The sequence below is a fragment of the Hemicordylus capensis genome, chromosome 4 (genome assembly GCF_027244095.1).
Source record: "Hemicordylus capensis ecotype Gifberg chromosome 4, rHemCap1.1.pri, whole genome shotgun sequence".
NCBI lineage: Eukaryota > Metazoa > Chordata > Lepidosauria > Squamata > Cordylidae > Hemicordylus > Hemicordylus capensis.
This window is the reverse complement of record NC_069660.1, coordinates 125382052-125401108: the sequence shown is the minus strand read 5'-3', so window position 1 is coordinate 125401108 and position 19057 is coordinate 125382052. Positions and strand designations below refer to the sequence as shown.

Genomic DNA, 19057 nt, shown 5'->3' with positions numbered 1-19057 from the left:
TCTATAGCCGGAGCTCTCTAAGCGGTTTACAGTGATTTAGCATATTGCCCCCAACATTCTGGGTACTCAGAAGTACACAGATTTGTGTTACTGTTTCCCAGTTCTCAGTTAAAAGTTCTGGATTACACAGTTTGAGGTAGAAAGCCAGATATTGAGATCCCGCAATTTGTCGAAGAGCCTCAAAAATAAAGATTGCTAGACATTATCTTTCCATTCCAGACTTGCCTACACCAACTTCTCCATCTGCCAGGAAGATGTAGTAGTTTGCATCTAGATCAAGTCTCCCTTTAAGATCAGGAAGACTTATTCTTCTCCTGAAAGAACACTGCATAAGACCGTTAGCCAGTCTCCATGACTGTTTTTCAAGAGCATCCGATTCCTGAAAAGCATACAATGCAGATTAAGCTTTTATGCTTTTAGATCACCACCACTACATGTACGGTTTACACACCTTGGGCTGGGCTACCATGGAAGCCTTCCACTCATCACCACATGTTTTTTAACCTCGTCAATGATGTCAGAATGAACATGCCCGATCCAAGTGTGTGCATGTAAATTGACTGGCTTTTATGAAACTGTTGTTGCATGTCTAGAGCAGCCAGAGGAGGTTTTCAAGGTATCACCTGCCATTGGGGCAGGTTTTTAAGCATTGCCCATGTTCAACTGGATTTTGAAAGCTCAAGAAGCATCAACTCAGTAGCCAAGACACTTTTCAGCATCCTCAGTTTGGTGAGTTTGCTAGCATAGTGATCGCCAGGACTCCCTTCATATATGCCAGTCCCATCACAGGCCAACTCAAAGAACATGACAAGGAGTTAAGTCCCCAGAGGTGTATAGATTGCTAGTCTCTCCCCAAGGCAATTTCATAAGTTCTCTGTAGCACCAGGTGGGCATATACTGGGGGTGCAGACACAGGGGAAAACTTGGGGAGTATAACTCACAATTTTGAGGGGGAGATATGGTTATTCAGTTTGGCAGAGGGAGCTCAGTAAAATGGCGGAAGGGGCTCAAATGCTTAAGATAGATCTGCATCTTGGGTATGTAGAGAGCTTAACACAAAGATAGGCAACCATCTAAATACAAGTTGTGGCAAGAGGTCAGACAGTTGCAGAGTGTGTGTGTGTGTGCGCGCGCACACGCACGCACACACATACACACACAGTGTTGGGATCTAGAAAAATGTAGGTAGAAGTGTTCTCTGAGAGACTCTCACTGTCTGCAGAATCCACACTATGAAATCATGCTTCTAGTACATGCACGCACTACAGAATGTTTAAAGGAAACCATGTAGTGGCTATGTGTTTTATGGTGTCCCATACCTTTAAGAATCGAGAGGTTGTGGGCTATTACACCTAAAACATTATCAGATCTGACATGCAAAATGAGACAGATTAGGGAATGCTTTCTGCCAGCCTAAACACAGCTTTTACAAGCATGTGTATGCCTCCCATGATGTGTGAAGCAGTCAATAGAATATAATTTTGTTGCAGAGAGACATGTAGGTTCTGTTGGTAGGGCAGGTACATCAAAAGCTCCAAGAAGCCAGGCAACACTGTTGAGTTATAGCTCAGTGCTAAAGCATCTGCTTTGCACACAGAAGGTCCTGGGTTCAGTCCTTCATCTTCTCCTGGTAGGGCTGAGAAGGAGACTCCTGCCTGTAACCTTGGAATGCTGCTGCCAGTCAGTATAAACAATACTGAGATCAATGAACCAATGGTCTGGCTTGGTATAAGGCAGCTTCCTATGACATCATTAGTTACTCAATAGTACTACTCAGGAGGAATTATTTTAAAGGAGTAAACTTCAATAGGATTTTCTCTAATAAGTGTTGTCAAGTTGTCAGTAGTTCTAAGCAGATGATATACCTATTCGCAAGATTGTGGGCATTCAGCCCTATAATTTGCAAAAAGTGTCGCTGAAATCGTTATACCTCCGTGTCAAACTCAGGATAGGCTCGCCCAATCAGAGAGGCTGTATTTATGTCAACATGATGATCTTCACTGATGCAAAAGTAGGCATCATCACCACCACCCTGAAAAACGATGGCGAGAGATTGTTAAGTTGCATTTGTAGGATATTCACACCCTTGCTAACTGAGCAAAGAGGCACCTGCTAAAGTGTTGGCTCTTGTCTTCAGCAGGTCACAGCTGGTGCATGGGCTGCTCCAGGTATGCCAAATTTAATGAGGAAAACTCCTTTAACCCATCCGACTGGAAAACCCACAAATGACCAAAACTACTCCTGCAATAACTAACATTCACGAGAAGTTGCCTGTGAATTGATGAAACTGCAGGAAATGAAACCTTGATATTCAGGGGCCTCCCATACTTAAATATTGTGGTCTCAACATTTGCTGAATTTTCTGTGACCATTATTCTCTCAGTATTAGAGGGCCTCTTGTACATGTTGTGATTTAAGGTCTATAGCCAAGTGTGGATATAGGTTTCAACCATTATGGCAGCAGGATTGGGTGCAGACGATTATAGAATAAATCCATTAGACTGGTAAGAGTGTTTGACTTCAGAATAAAGAGTTACTAACCATCCACTGATCATTTGACAGGGCAAATGCAATATAGCCTTCACTAGGGCCACTCATTTCAACAAGCACTGAGTCACCATCTTGCTTGAAGGCCAGAAAGAAGCAGTCATCTGATTCAGGATTACAGTTTGAAGGGTTTCTCACACAAAACTTTGTTGTTCCACAGCCTGAAGCATTGAACTAGAGAAGCAAGAAAACAGCTTTAACTCAACTGTCTTGAAGCTAGCATTCAGGGGGATGGGTACCCATGCTTATAAGTTACTGGAAATGCATTTCCCACAACTATGAATTTCTACCATGCAATTACAGTTCATTTTTCTGGACACTTTCAAGCTGCAAGCTTCAAGTCTACAATCTCATTTTAAACTAGGCACTTGACATCATAGTGCTGCAAACCTATAATTTTGGATGCACACTATAATCCCACTGTAGCTGTAGTCAGAGACTTAATTAATTGTTCAAGCTCTGCATTGAGTATAATTAAAGGCTTTCCCAATATTACTCAAACTCCATAAAGCTTAGATTAAAGAGAAGGTCCCCGTGGATACTGCAAGGGAGAAGAAAGTTATATTTGTTTTTCAAGAGCTAGAATATTTGTTTTAAACACACACACACACACACACACACACACACACACACACACACACAGATAGAACTCCTAACTCTTGAAGACAGTGCCCAAGTTTTAGAAATTGTAAGCATAACCTATATCGAAAAGAATCAAAACCAAGAAGGCTAAAGAAAACTCAAGGTCTACAGCCGCCAGCTAACAGGAGAGCAATCAAGTAAAGATTAGGTGGCTGATCCTTTGTTTCATGAGGTGTCATTTTCAAACAAATATATGTGAAGACAGACAACTTTCTGCATTGGTTTTCAAGCTAGAGATTAGGCATTCAACAGGAATTATCTGCATCCCATGTTGTAGCTAGGAGTCTTGAACAAGGATTCTTAGCACAATATTAGGATTACTAGTGATTTTCGGCCCGTTAAATAACGGGCGCTAGTGCAGTTGTGAGCTCCGGGCCCCTGCCACCATTCCCCCTCCCGCCACTGTCACCCGCCTCCATGCCGCGGCCGGTCTCCCCGGCCAGGCAAGGGCCCCAAGGTTTCCCGCCCGCCCGGCTTTGGCGGCACCGCCAGGCCTCGGCGGCGGCTCCACCACCACCTCTGCCAGCTTCCCCCGCCAGGCCTCAGCCATGGCTCCGCCTCGGCCGCACCTCGGCCAATTTTCCCCGCCACCTCTTCCCTGGCATTGCGGGACTTCCCCGGCTTCTTCGCAGCAGCCACTTCTGGCCATCCAACATGGCCGCCTGGTGCTGGCGGTCGTGTCTTCCTTGGTGCTCCGCGCATGCCCAGAACGGCCGAGGGAGGCACAGACACCCACCTGGGTGTCCACGGACGGACACTACCCTTTTATTATAGAGGATGCCAAAGTTTGACAAGGCCAGATAACATGACCATTCCCTACAGCACACAGCTGCCACAAGATAACCTAACTTGCTCCAAGTAGTAGGTCTGACAGCACATTGGGTGGGAAGCCAAGTGGCTCCTGCCGGCACACACCAAGGTAGAGGCAGAAAGGTATCTGAGGAGGAAGGCTAAATAGCAGATCCGATTTCCAGTGGAATGCCAGCAGGCCTCAGCACACAGCAGGAATCACTGTGCCAAGCCCTTCAATCTGTACTGCCATGATTAGACTTCAGCATGATGGACAACTATTTATAGACAATTAAAGTAGGATAATTTAGGTGGTAAGATAATTGAGGATGGGGAGATTGCATAGAAGCTGAATGAGTTGTTAGCATCTGTCTTCCCAACAAGAATATTGACCGTATTGATTGATTGATTAAGTCAAGTTGGTGTCGACTCTTAGCAACCACATAGATAGATTCTCTCCAGGATGACCAGTTTTCAACTTGGGCTTTAAGGTCTCTCAGTGGTGCATTCATTGCTGCTGTAATCGAGTCCATCCACCTTGCTGCTGGTTGTCCTTTTCTTCTCTTTCCTTCAACTTTCCCCAGCATTATGGACTTCTCAAGGGATCTGGGTCTTCGCATAATGTGTCCAGAGTATGATAGTTTGAGCCTGGTCATTTGTGCCTTGAGTGAAAATTCTGGATTGATTTGTTCTATGATCCATCTGTTTATTTTCCCAGCTGTCCATGATATCCTCAAAAGTCTAATACTCTAAAATAGGCTTGTGCCCGAAACGTTTCAGAGGCCATTATGAAGGCCTCTGAAACGTTTCGGCGCTGGGGGCGGTTTCAGTGCTGAAACGCCGATGGGGGTAGCACTTTAAGGGCAGGGGAGGGTGTACTCACCCCTCCCACCGCATTTCCCCCGCCCGCCCACTGTTGATTTTAAGCCCCTCGGGGCAGCAGCATTCCTCCCTGCTGCTCCGTTTCCCCCGTCGGCCGGAAGTGGCCGGTGGTCGCACGCGTGCATGCGTCCATCGTGGGCGCGCGCATGCGGCAGAAGGGCGTGAGCTCGTGACTTCCGGCCACTTCTGGCCGATGGGGGAAACGGGGCGGCAGGGAGGAATGCTGCCGCCCCGAGGGGCTTAAAATCAACAGCGAGCCGGTGGGGGAAAGCGGCGGGAGGGGTAAGTACACCCTCCCCCACCCTTAAAGTGCTACCCCTGTCGGCGCCGAAGATTTTCGTGCACATCCCTACTTTAGAACCGTATACTCACTCTAGAACGGAGCTTCTCAGGCTCAGAGGCTGAAGGATTGGGCCAATTTGAGGTGATGAGGGAAGATGTTCTAAACTGTATCAAAAGCCTAAAAGTAAACAAATTGCCAGGGCCAGCCAGAATCCACCCCAAACGTGAAATTGCTGGTTTCCTAGTAAAAATATGCAACTTGTCCCTACATTCAGGCTTGGTACCAGAGGATTGGAAGTGTAACTGCAATTTTTTAAGAAGGAATCCAGGGGGGATCCAGGAAATTACAGGCCAATTAGCTTAACTTCTGTGCCAGGCAAACTGATGGAAAGCCTACTTAGGGACAAAATTGTTAAGCATATAGAAGAACAGGCCTGGCTGAAGGAGAACCAGCATGGCTTCTGCAAGGGAAAGTCTTGCCTCACTAGCCTTTTGGAGTTCTTTGAGAGTTTCAACAGGGCTGTGAACAAATGTGATCTGGTTGACATAGTATACATAGAGGGACAGAGTAGGAATAAATGGACAGTTTTCCAATGGAGGGAAATAAGAAGTGGGATCCCTGAGGGATCTGTACTGGGACCAGTGCTTTTTAACTTGTTTATAAATGATCTAGAAGATGGGGTAAGCAGCCAAGAGGCCAAATTTGCAGATGACACTAAACTATTCAGAATCGTCTAATCCAAAACAGATTGTGAGGTGCTCCAAAAGGCTCTCTCCAAACTGGGGGAGTCGGTGACAAATTGTCAAATATGGGTCCATGTAAGCAAGTGTAAAGTGATGCATATGGGGGGGGGAAACAAAACTTCACATATACGCTGCTGTGATCTGAGCTGTCAGTGACTGACCACGAGATAGATCTTGGGGTCATGGTGGACAGCTCATTGAAAGTGTCTACTCAGTGCATAGTAGCTGTGAAAGAGGCAAATTGCATGCAAGGGATCATTAGGAAGGGGGTTGAAAATAAAAATGCTAGTGTTATAATGTCCTTATACAAATCTATCGTGTAGACACATCTGGAGTACTGTGATCAGTTCTGGTCACCATATCTTAAGGAGGACATTGTAGAACAAGAAGAGGTGCAGAAGAAGGCAACCAAGATGATCAAGGGCCTAGAGCACCTTCCTTATGAGGCAAGACTATAGAATCTGGGGTTTTTTAGTTTGGAAGAGGTTACTATGGGGAGACATGATAGAGGTATATAAAATTATACATGGAGTAGAGAGAGTGGTCAGAGAGAAACCCATCTCACAATACTAGAACCAGAGATCATCCCACGAAAATGAAGGTTGGGAAATTTAGGACCATCAAAAGGAAATACTTCTTCACACCACTCATGATTAACTTATGAAACTATCTGCCACAGAATTAGGTGATGGCCACCAGCTTGGATGGCTTTAAAAGGGACTTAGACAAAGTCATGGAGGATAGGTCTATCAATGGCTACCAGTCTGGTGGCTTTGGCCACCTCAAGCCTCAGAAGCAAGATGCTGCTAATTACCAGTTGCAGGGGAGCAACAGCAAGAGAGGGGGGAAAGCCCTTACCCCCCGCCTGTGAGCTTCTTAAAGGCATCTGGTGGGCCATTGTGTGAAACAGGATCCTGGACTAGATGGACCTTGAGCCTAATCCAGCAGGGCTTTTCTTATACGTTCTTACAGACTGCTTTTCAACTAAAATTCCCATAGCCGTTTACACAGATATAGATAAAATGGCTCCCTGTCCCCAAACGGCTCACAATATTAAAAACAAACACTAGACACCAGCAACAGCCACTGGAGGGATGCTGTGCTGGGGATGCAGTAAAGATCCAACATTTTCCAGCAGCAGCTGCAAAAATCCAGCGAGGAGGTTGCACAGCTGGGCCCTATGTTCAGACTGCAATCCTAGCAGAACTTCCATAAAAATCACTTATTAGAAACGCACATTGCTAATAAATTCACTGGTACTTACCGGCTGAGATAGTGGGGAAAGTGGTAGAGATGTTGGAATGGACTCTACAGTAGGCATAGTTGTTGTCAAAGCTGGTGTTTTAGGCTGGGAAATTATAGGGCCAGGAATTTTTACCCAAAATCTCTTATATTCTTCCACAACTGTGACACTGAAAACCAGACAAAAACCACATATTTAAACTACAGGAGAACCTCTTTATATGCGGACGCTATATCCACAATTTTGCATATTCACGGGTATCTAATGGACACTCGTTTTCATTATTCACAGATATAAAGGGGTTAAAACCCATGTATCCATGGTTCCTAGAGGGCCAGGAGTGACCATGGAGGTCATTTCTGGTCACCATTTTGTTCATGGGAGCCATTTTGTGACTCATTGTGTGTGGGGGAGGGAATCCACAATTTTGGCGACTGTTTAGGGCATTTGTGGGGAGGGGGGGCATAGCTCAATGCCAGGAGACCCGTGGAGCACGGTAGGGTACTTATTTGGCCCATTTTGGTGGGTTTGGGTTGATTGAGGGTAGTTTTTTCTGAGTCTGGGAACCTAATCCCTGCATGACTCAATGACTCATTATCCGCGGTTTCATTATCCGCAGTATTATGCGGGGACAGAACCTGCACGGATAATGAGGTCCACCTGTATATGACATCTTCCACAGACAGTGTGCTCCCTCCTCAACCCAATACAGAAGTCTTTTCAGCTGTGATCTCAACCTGCTGAAACCAGCTTTTGCACACAACCCTCTCAGTTTTTCTCCACAATGAAATTAAGTGTCTTGCCCTAATTGTACCATGCTCATCTCCCTGACTGCTCCTTGGAGACAATGATAGTTTTCAGTGGTCGTGTCCAGGAAGTCTCAGGTAATCACCGACATTTCTCTCCCCCCCCCCGCATTAAAAGGGAGTGCAGTCACCCAAGACTTCCCAGGCTAAGACCTCTCTCTGCAGTCCACTTCTTAAGCCCTTTGTGGGGAAATGCTAGTAAGAGCCATGTTGGCAATTCATCAAAAACTTGCCCAACGGTGACAGTCAATAGCGAGGAGGGGGAGGAACCTGAATCTAGCAGAGGGAGGCAACCTTGGCTCTCCAGGTGCTGTTTCAATAAATTGTGGCTGGGAATGATGATGATGATGATGATGATGAGAGTCATAATTCAACGATATCCAGAGAGACAAGGTTGCCTACCCCTGATCTACAGTGTGATAGTCATAGAGGAAGGTCTCAAGGACTGCAAAAAGAGGTTTAAAATTGACAGAAGCATTGAATTCAGTCTCTTACTGATATACAGCATGATCTGAAGTTTGAAGCTTCTTTCACAGTAGTATTGTCAGTTCTGTATGTTTATTTTGAATGAACTGCAAAGAGACAAACCAACCAAGCAAATCCAGTGGCTGTTTACCTATATATTTAATTCTCCTGGGTGCGCCTTTAGAATGTGCATCCCAGCACCCAGCTGATTGGCTGGGCGGTGGAGGCGCCTGATAGGCTGGAGACCAGGCCAAATGGCAGCACAGCCGCAGGGCCCGGCAGCAGTGAGGCGGCGGAGAGGCCTGGCCGTGCCAAATGGCAGGCCCGGCTGTGGCGAGTCAGAGCCGCTGGACCCGGCAGCGGCGAGGCGGTGGAGAGTAGGGATGTGCACGGACCGGTCCGGAGGCCATTCTACAGGCCTCCGGACCAGTCCGGACACGGGACCGCTTCGCTCCTTTTAAAAATCGGGCAGCAGGATTCTTAAAGCCTTTTCTTAAAGTCTTTTGCAGCCAAGCAGGGAAAGGGGTGGCAGGGAGGTATCCTGCCACCCGTTTTCTAAGGACAAAATGGGCTTGAAATGGGCGGCAGGGGGATTGAAGGGGGCGGCAGGGAGGTATCCTGCCGCCCGATTTTTAACGGAGAAAGGAGCCAAGCGGGGATTGAAGCGGGCGGCAGGGAGGTATCCTGCCGCCCGATTTCTCAAGTAAATACAGCGCCGGAGTTGGGAAAATGCGGGAGGGGTAAGTAAAGCCCCCCCTGCCCTTAATGGAACCCCCTACCCCAGTGCCGGACCGCAGCTCCGCGGTTCCGTGCACACCCCTAGTGGAGAGGCTGGGCTGTGGCAAAAAGGAGGAGAGGCCAGGTCCAGCCCGCGGTGAGGCAGAGTCGGTGGACATGGGCCAGGGCGAGGCAGAGCTGCTGGACCCTGCTGCGCCGAGGTGGCGGAAAGCAGGGCGGGGCAGAGACACTGGACCCAGCTGCGATGAGGTGGTGGAGAGCCTGAACTGCAGCAAAAAGAAGGAAAGGCTGGGCCCGGGCCCCGGTGAGGGAGAGCCTCTAGACCTGACTGTGGTGAGGCCGGGCCGTGGCAAAAAGGAGGTGATGCAAGGAGAGACACTGGGGCAGAAGGTGGGGGGAGGGGGGAAACTGCTGGCCCCAAAGAGTGCACAGATGCTCTGTGCAGGGTCAGCTAGTATACTTTAATACTTACAAAAATTGTATTTTCTTTGGTACATCGCTAGGTGCAATCCAGAAGGCATCTATATATGTTTTCTTATATGAACTTGTATGACTGACAGCCGAGTTCTGCAACATACGGAAGCTCCTTTTGGTTAATACAGTGAAATTGGGCAAGTCTCTCAGTTCACACACCAGGACAGTCTACCACAAGCCACATTTAAATACTTTCATATGCTCAACAGCACTTATGGAAGCAACCGGGTGGGGTGGGGTATGTGTGAATCTTTCTATAGATTGGAGGGAAGTATTTCCAGAAGATCATGAATTGCCTCCAGTGCCACCCTGATGAAGAACAATAGCAACTCAGCCCAAGACCAGTTGACCACAGCAGAGCTGAGCATTCATTACTCCACATCCCAGCACCATGCTCATTTGGAGTCAATCAATCAATCTTCTTTATTACAGTCATAGACCAGCATTAAATGCAGGGGGTGATTACATAGTACAAAGTATAATGCATAACGATACGTTAAAAGGCCCAAAGAAACATTAAAAAGTATTTAAACGCATAAAAGGGCATAAAACATTAAAAGGCATAAAGGATCTAAATGGATAAAAGGCACATAAAAACCTAAGTGATAAATAAAGCAAGACTATATAACTATATATCAAGAGTGCAAAGCTATAGAGTAAAAGAGTAGGAGGCGCCTAAGTCTTTCCGATGGTGCGCTGCATTGGATGAATGCATTATAGCACACAAGAGTCAGCAGGAGGTCAGACTAGGACTGCTTGGGCCCACCGCTTGCCCGTGTCTGACAGATTTTGGATGCTGCCACACAGAACCTGGCAACACTTAAGCGGGCTTAGAGTCAGAAAGCCGTATAGAGGAAGATATGGCTCGGATGTCCTGGGTACTTGCATAGCGATAGGTGGATAAAGAACAAATGTCTCTGTAATACAGACAGTGAAGTAGGACATGCTAGGATGTTTCAATCTGCCTGCAGCCACGGGGGCATTCAATTGCTCATTTGGAGTCACTGATTTTAAGAAGCATGTACCTGAACTACATTTCAGGACTGAGACTGACTGGCATAAGATTTTTAAAAGATGGCACCAAAGAAGTCTACATAATTTTGGACCTATGCCTAAGAGTGGAATACATGCATGTGTTATAATTTTGAAAGCCAAGCTGTTCTTGTTGGAAATAAACCAAGAGTTGCTTTTTAACATGCATTTTAACACACTGGCTGCACTCCTATGTATTATACAAAGTAATTTTTAGCCTAAAAACAGCCAAGAGCCTTGCAACCTTAGGCAGTGGTGGGTTAACTGAGTGGCAGAGTAGGCATTTCCCTATGGCGGCAAAATCTGAGGAGCAGCAAATTTTGCTGCTCCTCAAATTTTGCCACCCCTCTCTATGGGCAGCGGCAGCTCTAGCAAGGGTGGAGTGGGCAAGGAGAAAGTCCCCCCTTTTACCTAATTTTTAAAAAGGCAAACCTTTTTTGTTGAAGGTAAAAGGGTGGCAAAAAGCTTAATCCGCCCCTGACCTTAGGGTTAGGCCTCCATTAACAGGCCTTTAGTTAGTGTTTATAATCTTGCAAATCAGAATGGGCAGCTTCTGGACCTCATTCGGCCTCTCATTCCCAGGCCTGAAACATACCCAAACATTTGGATCACTGCTGAATTGATTGGCCTCCCTTCCCAATAGTGTACCGAGTCCGAGTCATAAGCCAGACTCAGTATTTATCAAGTCGGACAATCAGCTTATACAACGTGAACTACAACACGACACAAGCAAGGAAGAGGGACATGACAGTAAAGTGTCTACAGGGGAGATTTCTCTAGATGCCCCAAAACAGACAACACAGCCACCTACCTCTCCTGTGCTTTAGAGAGGGCACAAAACTCCAGAGCCAAGTTTCAATCCAGTTTTAAAATTAACCAGCGAGCCACCAATAAGCTTCTTTCAAGGTATACCTGAGAACACCAGCAGGGGGAGGCAAAGCACTACTTCTAAAGGAGCAGTTGGCACTAGTATTTTATACATGTTTGTTCCTGAACTATAGAATATAAACGATTCCTCCCCTGACCATGTGGATGCATAGACACACAGAGAAAGGGTGCTGGAGAAGCATCTTCTGTTCACTGTTATACTGTAGTATTCAAGATATATGATATTCATCAGTGGACCGCCTCCTAAAGCTTACCTTCCAGCGAGATTTCTTATGCTTACATGTGAGAAGCTGAGATATCGATTCATTGGCTAGTGCAAAAGAGCCAGCAGGAGGGCCTTCCACATCCCCAGCATCACGGGCTTGTAGCAAGAAGCCTTTAAACACAGGCCCGGACAATTTAACTGGAACCAGGATTGTGAAGGGAAAAAATATATATATCCATTTAACATTGGCAACATTCTTATGCACCTAACCAGATAGCAATTTATAAATAATGCCCTTTAGCTCACATAGAGAGAGGCCATACAGTCTGGAAATACAAATATAGCTATGTTAAGTAGATCCCAGAGCTACATTCCTGCCCACAGAAGATGCCGGTGTCCGTTCTCACACAGGCATGCAGTCTCGCATAAGGTGATCCACAGCCTGAAAACCACACACATACGTGGCTGTGGTCAAAACACAGCTGCCATGAGTGTCCACTTTCCCTCTCCCAAAAGCCATCTAGTACAATTTATCTATTTCCCAACATTGGGCGGTATGGGAAATAGTCACGCTCCCAATTCCTTCTGGCAAGATGTTGAATGGGCACAACATTGTGACATTAAGGCCGCATTCACATCTAACATGAAACCGGAGGTCCCTTCACCTCTGAACATGCTTCAGATGCAGTGAACTACAGTAAAAGGGGGGGAGGGAAGGACCTGCGGTTTCCCTCCCCAAACTCCATTTGTCACCTTCAGTTATCTCTTGGTTTCATGGCCACCACCTCTGTTTGATAGTGCCAGCATAGTTACATTTGCTGATTTTTTTTAATATCTTGTAAACAGCATTGTTACATAATATGAAGGGAAATGGGAGAGCCATATGCACATATACACCGTTCAGCATGCAAGAGCAAGACAAGTAGTTCCTCTAGGACAGCAGTGACCATCTTGAGGCTCTCCAGCAGTTGGACTACAAATCCCATCATCCCCAGCTATGGTTTATTGCACCTGAGATGATGCGAGTTGCTCAACACTGCGGTTTCAAGGTTGGGAACCCCTGTCCTATAAACCTCTTTTTCCAGAAAGAGACACAGGAAAACCTCAATATTTGCAGGGGTTCCATTCTCAGCTAGTGCCATGGAGACTGTAACTGTGTTAGGTTCTAAAGGACAGGGAAACGGGCTTGAAACCATGAAAAGATGCAAAATAAAGTGCCCTACCATGTTCCACAGGTCCCCTGCATTCCACCAATGCCCCCCAGAGGTGAAAGATTGCTGAAAATTGCAGATTTTTCAGGGGGGGTTAAATGAGCCATAAAATGGCTCCCAATCTCTGACAGACTCAAAATGGTGGCCAAAAAGGACCTCTGAAGTCGTATCTTGCCATCCCCAACCCACGAATACACAGGTTTAAGCCCTTCCCCCCTCTCTCATTTTTATCGTGTATACCGAGGTTGGGTGTCTATTACCTGACCACGGATACACAAAAACGTGAGTGCTAAACCCGTGATCAATGAGGTCCTCCTGTATCATACAATCTTTGCTGAAACCCAGACCTGGCCAGCACTATTCAAAGATGGGATACAGCTTTGACACAGTGGCAAGGAGCCAGATGAACTGGAATATAACCCATAGGACTACCACTTTTTCTTTTAAAACTGGCCCTGCTCTTATTGCTTTAAAAGCAGCCTGGTACACATAACAGGGCCACTTTTTTTCCAGTAAGTGAAGGTGGCAAGCCAGATGGCCTAAAGTTTAATTTGTGAGCTGTATTTGCCCATGGTGTCATCTCCAGGGACTGGGACTGAATCAATTTTTGTCTCTAGCCCCTAGGAAACTGCCAGCCTACATTTCTACATCCAAGCCATCACCAGATTGTTTGCAAGAGGTAGTAACACTGCTCATCTCCTTAGTACACACTGCAAGCAGCAGACAACGGTACCATGCACGTGATCACCCGGCTTAAATTCTGTCATGTTCACTACAAGGGTGTGCTCAGGAGATTTTTGAGGTCCCTTCCCATGGTGAGGGGTCATATCCATGCAGGCCTTTTCAACTCTTCCATTCGAATAGCCAGTTGATGGGCCAGAAAGGCAAGTGAGGGCCCAGACAATGATCAAAATTCCAGCAGATTCCATCTACCAAAAAAGTGGACATGGAGAGTTAATATAGCCACCTGTGAAGGTTCATCTGAAAAGTGACATAGACTCTCACTCCAGCTATAGAGGTACTCTCCTGCAGCTCAAAGACAGTATGAACTCTTTTCTTTAAGGCAGGCATTCTGCATAGACCTAGGTTGCCAGCTCCTCATTATTTCTGTACTGCCCCATATGCAAATCTCTGGGTGGTTCACAATCTAACACACACAATTAGAATTATTCAAAATATAGATAAAAAACTCTAAAGCTTTAACACTATAAATTAAAAGCCTGATGAAGTAGGTATGTTTTCAGATCCTTTCCCACAGACCACTACTATTCCTTTAAGTGTTTCAAATTAATGAGAGGTAGAGTTGCCATGCCCCCCCAAATTCTAGGTTTCCACTGGATTTTACAGTAAGCATCTCACCCAGATTGCTTAGCCCACCCAGATTCGCCTGGATTTCAGCTTTCATTAATTAAAAAAAAAAGGCTAAGCTCTAGCCCTTGTAGAAGTGGAGTTATGGAGCAAAACATGCAGTCAGTATTCTGCTCAAAAATTATTTTCAAGACAATTTACATAATATGCAAATTAGGCACCGATTTGGAAAGTCAGAATATGGCAACCCGAACAAGAGGGGATTGAGTGATGGCCCTTCCCACCCTCCAGTCCAGGCCTGCTCAACTGCGGCCCTCCTGCAGATGTTGGCTGAAAACTCACATAATCCCCGACTATCGGCCACTGTAGTTGAGGATTATGGGATTTGTAGTCCAAAAGCAGCTGGGGGGGGCAAAATTGAGCAGGCCTGCTCCAATCTCTTTGTTCAGTCTTTTCCCACAACTACGATGGAGCAAGATTTAGAGTTCTGTGGTCCCAATTGCCTCCCCTGCCAGCTGTGACTGAAGGCCCCAGAGGTGGTGGCACAATGCCTGCATTTTATTTTGGGGCTTCTGAACATTTAAAATTATATAGATACTGTAACAGAGAGAGAACCTTACACATAACAGCTTGCAGCTAGCATTTTCTCACCAGGAGTTATAGTACAAATGGAAGATCTGGCCCCATCCCTGCTTTAATACACTTAAGCCAACACAAGTTATTATTCAGAACTCTGGGTGGCTTCATATGTCATGAAGCAGCCATAATTTGGCCAAACCACTGGCACCCAGAGTGCACACACCTGACTTCAGTGTTGGGATGGGTATGCCAAAATTGGGCAATGTCATGTGAAGCCTGCATGTTCTACCCTACAGCTGTAACTTAGTTTTGAAGTTGGTTACAGATATTGGGCTTAGAACTGCAGGTAGAGTGGAACATGCTGACACAGATTACTTCAAAAGATGTTGGCATGGCACAATGTCGGCATGCCCATTCTGACATCAGAGGTCTGGCTCACTTGCATGCTCTGGGAACTAGTGGTTTGGCCAAGTGGCAGCTTCACTGTGATGTGTGAATCCACCCTACACCTACATGTTTCAGCCCTAGATCTAGGGCACATTCGCATGTAACGTGGTACCACTGGTCCAATGGACCTGTGGTTCTGCGCACCCTCCCCATCCAAATATGGACATATTGGAGAGCTGTCTCTCTGCAAACAGAAAGACTGCAGAGAGGAGGGGGAGCTGGCTGTTCAGGCTTCCTTCTTTACTGAAAGACAGCATGCATAGCCAATCACGCTAGAGTTGAGGGAGGAAGCTCCTCCCTCAACTCCGGTTCAAGGGGAAGCAGCCTGAAGTTCCAAATTCGGATGGACCACAGGCTGTCTGGAGCCTCAGGTTGTAGCAACAAAACTCACTACAACCCGAGGGTTCAGACCGGAGTTCCAAATCTGAATCCTCTGTTTCATTGCCATGCCTAACTCAGATTGCCCACATTAGGACATGATGTCAATGGAACCACAGGCCCATTCAACTGCAGTTCTGCATTACATGTGAACACAGCCCTAGTGAGCATTCATTCCAGTGAGCAAGATTTCAACAGTAGTTCCATTGCTCTCAAAGCAAGGAAGTTTAAGCAAATGTTTACGCAGCATGGCAGCACATAGTGACTGAAAATTAAGGCACAGTTGTGTCTTACTTGGTCTTTCAGATCAGTGTTGGACTGGAGAGGGACGTATCCAGGTAGAAATTCTGCACAGGTCCACCTTCCTCAATGTTAAGCTGAAAGACCAGGACAAGGTGGGCATTCAGAGAGCCTCATCTGTGAAACCAACAGAAGAAATTCTGCAAAATCTTTCTTACTTAAGCACAGAAGTTAACTATGCCTATGACCTTAGCTTGCAGTTTTCATACTGTTAGAAAGTTGTAAGCACCTCAGTTCTCTTAAATTGAGAGCTGACTTATCTTCATCACAACATTGTTTCAAGCTAAACATTCTGTCTGTGGTGAGTTCACAACAAATAAGGTTGCACAGAGAATGTTGGGAGTCCGTTTCTGAACCAGGTAGCAACAAAGCTGACTTGAATAGACATGTTTGTTCCAGGACATTACTCTCCTCCCATTTTCCAATATGGCAAACATGCCAGTGTCGAAACTCATGCAGATGGCTCATTTTTGTGATAAAATATGTTTGGGTTCCAAACATAGTGCCAATTCTTCTAACGTTGGGACTGGAAATACAGGAACTTACACTTTTCCACATAATAGTTACCCAAAAGGAGAGCTGGTCTTGTGGTAGCAAGCATAACTTGTCCCCTTAGCTAAGCAGGGTCCACCCTGGTTGCATATGAATGGGAGACTTGATGTGTGAGCACTGTAAGATATTCCTTTTAGGGGATGGAGCCACTCTGGGAAGAGCAGAAGGTTCCATGTTCACTCCCTGGCATCTCCAAGATAGGGCTGAGAGAGATTCCTGCCTGCAACCTTGGAGAAGCCGCTGCCAGTCTGGGTAGACAATACTGAGCTAGATGGGCCTATGGTCTGACTCAATATATGGCAGCTTCCTATGTTCTTAAGGCTATTTTGAGCCGTGTGTTTTCCTTTTGAATCAGGCTTGCCATGTATTTATCTTTTAGAAGGTTGTAGCACACACTGAACTATTGAATGCTCTTCTTCCTCTACCTTCCCCTCCCCACTGATATTAGTGCTGAGCCAGATGCACACTGAACAGGCTAAAGTTGCCACCCCACAGGCATGTGCAAGAGGTCATGGGGTGGATTCACCCCCACATTGTTTTCCAATGGACACAACAAGTCCAGTAGACTCGCTTTAATGTCTGACCCTTCAACAAGGCACAATTACATACTTCCCTCACCCCACAGGAGACTAGCCTCCCACCATGGGTTCTATGGGTATTAGCCAGTTTGTACTACCAAACTGGCTGGTAAGGCAGTTTCTGTTGGAAGTTAAAGGACTTTGCGCTGTCTCTTGTCTCAGACAGTGGAGGACAGACTAGTGAGTCAGAGGGCTAGAAGGTCAAGACATTGGTCATCACTTCTCCACTGCTCTGATGCTATCCCTTTGATATGTAGATTGCTACTCTTAGAGATCAAGTTCCTTTCTCTCTCTCTCTTCCCTACCTGCCCTTCTACCTTGCAACATGGCAAGCCTCTCTCCCTGCACCATGTGTGCAGAGAAGATGTAGAATCCATCTGCATCCAGCTAGATAGATAGATTAGAGATCCTAACTCCTCACTTTCCTATCTAGAATGGAGTTCCTTAATAAATGCCTTTTATATTGATTTGAAACTATGAATTGGCTCCAAGTTACTTTACTCTCAGCATACATGCATGCCTAACTAAACTTCCGCTGTGTTGTGCCTCTGTGCACTCTGCTATAACGAGAAAGGGATTCTCGCACCACAGAAAATTTCCAACAGTTTCTGGGCTCAATTACTCTAAGCTCTATATTTTGGGACCATGGTAGTCCTCAGAGAAAAGAGGTTTTTAAATAGAATTATCCATTCGCAACCATTTTTGTAGTAGGGCATACACCTATCTTAGTCTTTTTTTAAGAACACCTCACACATGCCTATGCATGACAGGGGAGAACTAAGAACAAAGAGCCCAAGTCAAGGCAACATGGGATGGGAGCACAGTAGGAGACAGGTTGAGAAGCAGGAAGAAAAGATGACCAGAGATAGAAAGAGGGAGGGGAAGAAGTGCTAAAGAGAGAAATTGTCCGGGGAACCCTCAACCACCACTACATCACTGGCTGCCAGTCTCTGTATGAAGCAAGTGCCTTTCAAACTATGTAGCAGGTGTTGCCAGCATTGCTGTTTTGCAGGCTCCCAGAAGCCTCTCTGTTCAAGTCTGGACTACAGCCTTGTAGTTCCCACTCTTAACATGCTCAGAGCCTGACAGGATTGTGGTCTCACCACTTGTCAGTACTTGGGGACAGGTCACATAGCAGGCAATGGGAGAATCGCCCCCAGGTTCACCAGCTATCAAGCGAATTGAAAGGGGATTAGCCTCCTGAGACACCAAGCTCAAATTGCCATTTTGGAAGTTACCTGGTTAATCTCTGTTATGTATTTAGTAATAATATTGCCCTAATCAACTTTTTCCACTGTACCTCTAATCCTTCAATAAGACGATTGTATTCATGACCCTCAACTTACTCTGCCAGTACATATCCCCGGGACCAGAACTCTGCACACGTTTATTCTGATGTGGGACTGTTCAACTCTAGCTTGCTAATTCCCCACACAAAGCCCAAACATATTTAGGGGTGTTCTCACCAGTCACCCCGGAGCAGTTCCGTTAGCACAGGTCCTTCCTTCTCCGAGAAGTCACACTTCCTCACAACACCTAGAATTAGGCAGAAGGGTTTCCCTGGTCCATTGCTGCTCATTTTGGAAATGCAATACCGGAAGTTGTCTTCCCCCTTGCTCATCTCCGAAGATCCAACAAGAGCTGGAGGTAGAGTGCTGCCTAATTAAAGTGGCATGCCTAAGCCAGGAACTGTCCTCTCACACATCCCACTGTCAAAATCCTACCCATCAAGAATAGTTTCATTTAAACACACAAGTTCAAACCTGGGAAAATAGAGACACCACTGGCCAGGATCCTTCTTCTAACTGTTGTACATCAACAAATGAGGAAGAGCTTTGATAACCAGCTCTTAACTTTGATAATTACCATTGCAAACGTTAAAGAGGTTTATCAACTGTGTCAAGGGGCCACCCAAGCTGCCATATGCTGATTTTGATAAAGAGGGACAAAATACTATTTCTCAGTCA

The 19057-nt window shown here is 46.0% G+C and overlaps 1 protein-coding gene across 4 annotated transcripts in view; it reads right to left on the bottom strand.

Moving 5' to 3' along the window:
- The window catches only part of LOC128323123 (putative ferric-chelate reductase 1), a 46729-nt gene that overhangs the window by 15434 nt on the left and 12238 nt on the right, over positions 1-19057 (bottom strand). For 3 of the 4 annotated variants that reach the window (XM_053245844.1, XM_053245842.1, XM_053245841.1), the window contains 8 exons: positions 15955-16077; positions 13682-13877; positions 11787-11935; positions 9611-9705; positions 7151-7298; positions 2542-2721; positions 1931-2032; positions 226-379 (listed from right to left, as the gene is read on the bottom strand). In XM_053245844.1, the coding sequence (XP_053101819.1) occupies positions 226-379; positions 1931-2032; positions 2542-2721; positions 7151-7298; positions 9611-9705; positions 11787-11935; positions 13682-13877 (1024 nt within the window). In that variant the 5' untranslated portion in view covers positions 15955-16077. Of the gene's footprint in view, positions 1-225; positions 380-1930; positions 2033-2541; positions 2722-7150; positions 7299-9610; positions 9706-11786; positions 11936-13681; positions 13878-15954; positions 16078-18556; positions 18627-19057 lie in introns of all 4 variants that reach the window. The other variant, XM_053245843.1, reaches the window with a different exon arrangement.